Below are 6,096 nucleotides of genomic sequence, written 5' to 3' on the forward strand. Positions count from 1 at the left end.
GCTTTCAGAAAAGTATTTTTTTTTTTCGAATTTCTATAATATATCTTAGAAATTGACTGATGTTTTCAATAAAAAGTTAGTTATAAGAACTGGTGTCCACATATTTGGCATCTGGTGGTATGAATAGTCTTGTTCCGATTTCAAGAAATTTTAAATCTTAAACGAAAAAATCGTAATTTAGCAATCAATTTCTACAAAACCTATGAAACGGGATATATTTTCCAGTAGTTGGAATAAAAATAGAAAACTTTAAGGCGGTAGAACTTCTTGTTACAAATTAAAATAATTTTAGATGTATTTATTATTTATTTGGCCTTTGTTTGGTTGCAATTAATGCCCCCGGATGTCGACTCATGCTCCCCACAAGTTAGTGTCATTTACAGATATTTTGATTAAGTCGTTAAGGCAGTTTTCAGGCATTCTTTTTGATGAAATTCGATGTTTTCGAATACACGTTTTCAGTAAGTTCCAGATATGGTGAATAGGATTAATATCTGGTGATTGCGGGAAATATGACAGCCCTCCACGTTCAAGATACGATGTGTATTTTGGCGCGTTATCTTGTTGGAGATTGATTTTGCTGTTATTAACAGCCGATTTAAGCACACTTCGAAGTAAATAATTTTGTTAAAATGTTGAGATACATGTGCGTGTCTATTATTTGTTTATTATGGTTAATATACATCTTTTGAAATAGATATATAAAAGACAAAATATATTCATGTTAAAACAAGTAGTCGTGTCATAGATTAATAGAACTAGGTGTATGTTAACTTTATTGAGTCACTGTATACCTTCGAAGTTATGTTAGAGTAACAGATATGGTACATACATAAGTACTGACGCTCGAAACCTTACTGAAATTATAAACGGTTGATAAAGATTTATTTCAAAATAAAATTACCAAATCAATTATTTGAAGTATTCAATTTATAAGTTCTTTGCCATACATTCTAATAAATTATATACTGCTCATCAAATTCATACCGAGACATCCAAAAGAGCATATAATGAACCATAGCTGATCTGTGGCTTTTTGTCGAAAAATCATTGTCAAATATCACACACAAATATACATACACCTAATACACAAGCGCGGAACATACATATAGTTTCTTAGAGTAATTACCATATTTTTCCAAATTTCTAAAACTTCTGTAATGGAATGAACTAAAGCGATTGGTGCAGAAATCTTAAACACATTCATACAGTGGTTAGTTTCAAGCATCACTAGTTTTTATGTAATACTATTCTACTTACCTGATTTATTAATGTTCTAGAGTTTTTGTTCAAACATATAAATATACTGTTATTTTCATGGCTAACACAATTCCTTAATATTTTACAATCCAAGTTCTTAAATGTATAGTAATTTCTGCATATATATTTATTGATTATTTATAACAAATGTATTTATATTATTATTTCGATGATTTTAATGTAAATGATATGAAATGAGATTTGTTAAAAAAAAACCCTGTGTATTGTTGTTGTATAGGTTCATGGTCAGCATCGACAAGTCCGGCCCGTTCGCCCTCGCCTTCTCGTTATGGTGGCCATTATTCGCGCAGTAGGCGTACAGAACTGCCTTTTCCCACATATGGGACAACAAGTCTATGTCAAAGATCACGTTCGCCGAGTCCCGCTCGACTTCAGGAGATGCGTGAACGAGATAGACTTGGTTATGGGATTGATATGGGTACAAAAACAAAAATTAAACAAAAAAAAAAAAACATAATATGTTTTATTTCAAAATTTTTGAAAAAACAATTAAACAACAAATAGCAAAGAAAATTGATGACTTAAAACTAAAAAAAATATTACACATATTAATATAATTTAACAACCGTTCTCTCATTCATCGCATCTTCTCATCTGTTGCGTTTGTCTACAGTCTTTCATGTTTTTACTCGTCATATGCGTGCATAAAATAGCATACATACTAACAGCTAGCACCTAAAAACACCAACTATACATAGTTAAATACATAATTGCATATATGTATACTATATGGACAAAAGTACACAACATACAGTTATTCTTCTTCACTCACAAACATGTACCTACAGATATACATACGTCCCATGTAATTGTAATCGTCCTCTAACACCAGCAGCCATTAAAGAATATACTATGTCATCTTAACTTCCACCCTATACTTTAACGCAAAACTACAACATATACATACAAATGTACATATGTGTACAAAACCATTAACGTTTTCTCATAAACATTTTCTGTATATATAGGAATATATGTATGTAAAATATATGGTTATGATTGAATGAATGATGTGGTCAGTGTGATTATTAATAATTGATGTATGTTACCTCATTTTTGACAAATATATTTTAAGCATTTTCAGTACATACAAACATACATATGTCATTTAAGCTCGAACTCATTGCCCATCAGCGATTGGGCTAGAAACGAATCTAAAGGTTGTATAATATATATTAATTGCCGCTAACTTATTGACGACCGATCCTCAGTTTTCGTATATTATATGACCGTTTTATTAAAAAAAAACTAATTACTGAATTCCAGAGGAGTTTTTAATACAAATTTGTAATTCAAACTCTCAGACGGTGCAATGACAAGTTTTTGTTCAGATAGTATCGACTTCATCAGCTTTCTCTATTATTTTTTTGTTGGTACGAATTATAATTGAATTATAGTTTGCTCTCAACTGTCCAGCTAAATCTACAAAAAAAAATAAGATTTTACAAGATCGTTCGAAAATTATTTTCAACACTTGAGTAGTAGAAATTCCATATAATTTCGTACTTTCTACAAAGTTGAAGCCGACAGTACTTCTAGTAACTAAGAACATTTTTTTAACGAAAAATAAATACGAAACTTCATATTTCCCCGCCATTTTCATGTTCCCATTTTGTTGCTGTAATCATGCGATATTTTCATGCGCACCAGGAGACATTTTATGCATGTACGGATTTTATGGTAAAACACTTGCCTTTGCACATTTGGTTTTTGCATTCATACCATAACGAAATCTTTGATTTTTTTCTACCGTTCATTGTGTAAATTATCTGCAATATAAAATATCTTAATGTTTCACTTTGATGTAATTTTCATATTCCATGGTTTTGGGTTCTTATTCACACAACATAACTACACTACATGACACAAGCGACTAATTCCAATATGAACAACTATTTTCTAAGCAATGTGACTTTAAATTTTCAGCTATTATTTATAAAAATTTATTTTAATGCAATTATTTCGTATTAGGTGGTACTCATGTTCAGTACAGTTACCCAACGCTGGCATCGCGACGTGCTGGCATGGGTCGACGTCTACCACCGACACCAAGTAAACCATCAACACTACAGCTGAAGCCAACAAATATTAATTTTCCAAAACTTAACGCAAGTCCGACACATGTAAGTCATAAGCGTAATAGTTCTAAGACGTAATAGTTCTAAGAGTATTTATCATAAGATATACACGTTAAATACCACAATTTGAGAAATGTATCGCAGACTTGAGGGAAATTAGACAAATTCTTTTGTCATTAAAAGTAGCTCAACTAACCCCTTTCTATACTAACATTTTAAGAGGAAAAATTTGATACTACGATTTTGCAGAACAAACAATTATCTACAAAAAATGTCGTGGCAGCATGAGTCTAACTGCTATAGTTGCGCCACAATAAGTGTTATTTTATTAAAAAAAAATTGCTCTGTTAATAAGCTATAAAATGATGAGAAACACACGCACAAAGGCCACGAAATGAGAACAAAGTGTGTGAAAAGAAAGTGAAATTGGTCAAAATCTCCAAATTGCTCAACTATTAAGTTTTCCTTGGGGTATACTAAGACTAGTAATAGAGAGAGAAGAGAAAATATTTCTATTATGCATGCAATGTTAATGTATTATAATACATATTTTTATTGCCATTTTATAGCTAATATTTTTCTATTTTAAGACACATCACTCGACACCCCATAGTGTTCATTCTTTGCCACACCACCGTGATCTGCTGCGGGATCGTGCGATGTACCGCGACCTCTATAGCAGTAGAGAACGCGATCGTGATCGAGAGCGATATCGAGATCACCTTCGCGACTACGATATGCGGTATGAGTATCGGGATCATGAACGTGAACTCTATGAGAGAGAGCGTGATCGTCAAAGGGATTTCGAAAGAGAAAGGTTAGTGAATAATTTAAAGCTCAAAGCAAAGTGATTAAGGTATATTATGCGAATGAACATAAGTGCTAATAATTTTGTGAAGTGTGAAGTTATAGTACAAATCATGGAAAAGTTGTATACCTTTTCAAGTTTAAGATGATAGCAAATCTGACCATGGCGACTTAGTAACTACCAAAAGACTCGAATCAAAGGAGACGAGAACATATAAAGAAAACTACATGCTTGCTACTTTAGAAAATAATATAGTAAAGCGTTTCAAGTAAAGCGGCTAAATATTTTTTCTGTATTTATGAGCACTCGTCGCGATAAAACTTTCGTAACTCACACATCGGTGGCCGACCATATTGTGACCATGCTTTAAAATATTGGTTGTCAAAAAAGTCTTGCGGTATTTTTATTGAATTTTCAATTGTTCATAACATTTTTTTTTGATGACTCATGGACATCTCTTGACCGATGCTACGACTGCCACTATGCCGGTCTCTTTCGACCAATTTTATCGCAATTTTCGACAACAGGCCTTCCGGAGCGTGGCGCATCTTCGACCACCTCTACAACCGAATGAAAACGTTCAAACCATTGTGGTACGGTGGAAATGGAAACTGTATCGGGTCCATAAACTGCACAAATTTTATTGGCGGCTTGAGATGCATTTTTGCCTTTATCGTAGTAGTACTGTAAAATATGCCGTATTTTCTCTTTATTTTGCTCAATGTTTACGACGCTATAACGCTMGAACRACTTAAAAGAAACGACAATCAATCAAACACGTGTTAGCGCGTGAAATGAGCTTTCCAAAAAGATATAGCATGACCCCATGCGACGAATAAAACTAGAACTACGCGCTCTCAGCGCCAACTAGCGAAAATACCGCAAGACTTTTTTGACAAGTTAATATATTCGACGATTATAGATGCGATCATTGCATAAATTTCTGCGCCATATCAACAGTGCTGAAAGAAAAAACTATGAAGCATATATACGAAATGCATTAGGTTCAAAGAGCCGCTGGCTCTTCAATCTCGCTGTATATCTCGGACAGCCCATCGTTCTAACGACTGCAGTATTTCCTGTTGCCAATGCGCAAACGGAATTCGATTACCAACATTTAAATCGATTCCGTACAGACGTTCCGAATACGCTTAATTTTGCTCTGCATCTTACATGCCAGCGGATTTGTACTTTTTCGAGTATTGTGTTTTTGCTCCAAATAGTTTTTGTTAAAGCCTTAAGCGTGCATTATTCTTCCTTTATTTCATAACAGTCATATTAATGCTTCAATAATGTGTAAACATTTTTTTTTTAGACTGGAATATATAGCGCCGCTGTCGTTTGAACAAGCGCTCGCTATGGGCAGAACGGGTCGTGTACTGCCTTCACCCGTTCTAAATGGCTATAAGCCAAAAGGTGGCTTACACGCCCGACATTCGGATTCGGACGAGGAGGACTGGTGCTAGCAAAGGCTTTGATTGCGATTGCGTAATCGAAGGGAACAGATCTGGGTATAGCATCAAGCCATATTTCCATCACTTTCTGCACCGGATTTAGACCATAATTTTGATACAATACCGTTGCAACACTTCGCAGCTGCATCCGATACCGATATATTAGAAACCACATTCATTAATACTGCCACAGCTGCTGTTGTTAACTTTAATGATGACACCGAACCGGATGCTGCTACACTTTTACGAATGGGTGCCAGAGCCGCAACAGAACCCGCAATTTGTGGCTTAGATGTGGATCAGGCCGAGCACAGCCGTCTAAGCTCCGCCTACAGACAGTTTTCTTTGGTTCTGCCACATTCAGAAACGGCACCAGAATGTGATATAGCTACCACGCGAATATATTCTGATCACGAGCTTTTCCAACCAAATCAACAGCATACGCAGTATGCAGTCAGTGAACCACACACGCCGT

The 6,096-nt window shown here is 34.7% G+C and overlaps 1 protein-coding gene across 4 annotated transcripts in view; it reads left to right on the forward strand.

Moving 5' to 3' along the window:
- LOC108977647 (voltage-dependent calcium channel type A subunit alpha-1) overlaps nucleotides 1–5,646 on the forward strand; it is a 120,527-nt gene extending 114,881 nt beyond the window's left edge. For 3 of the 4 annotated variants that reach the window (XM_018947430.1, XM_018947428.1, XM_018947429.1), the window contains 3 exons: nucleotides 3,253–3,404; nucleotides 3,950–4,176; nucleotides 5,483–5,646. In XM_018947430.1, the coding sequence (XP_018802975.1) occupies nucleotides 3,253–3,404; nucleotides 3,950–4,176; nucleotides 5,483–5,633 (530 nt within the window). In that variant the 3' untranslated portion in view covers nucleotides 5,634–5,646. Of the gene's footprint in view, nucleotides 1–1,498; nucleotides 1,700–3,252; nucleotides 3,405–3,949; nucleotides 4,177–5,482 lie in introns of all 4 variants that reach the window. The other variant, XM_018947427.1, reaches the window with a different exon arrangement.
- The last annotated feature ends 450 nt before the right edge of the window (nucleotides 5,647–6,096 follow it).

The sequence above is a fragment of the Bactrocera latifrons genome, unplaced genomic scaffold (genome assembly GCF_001853355.1).
Source record: "Bactrocera latifrons isolate USDA-ARS-PBARC rearing strain unplaced genomic scaffold, ASM185335v1 scaffold_93, whole genome shotgun sequence".
NCBI lineage: Eukaryota > Metazoa > Arthropoda > Insecta > Diptera > Tephritidae > Bactrocera > Bactrocera latifrons.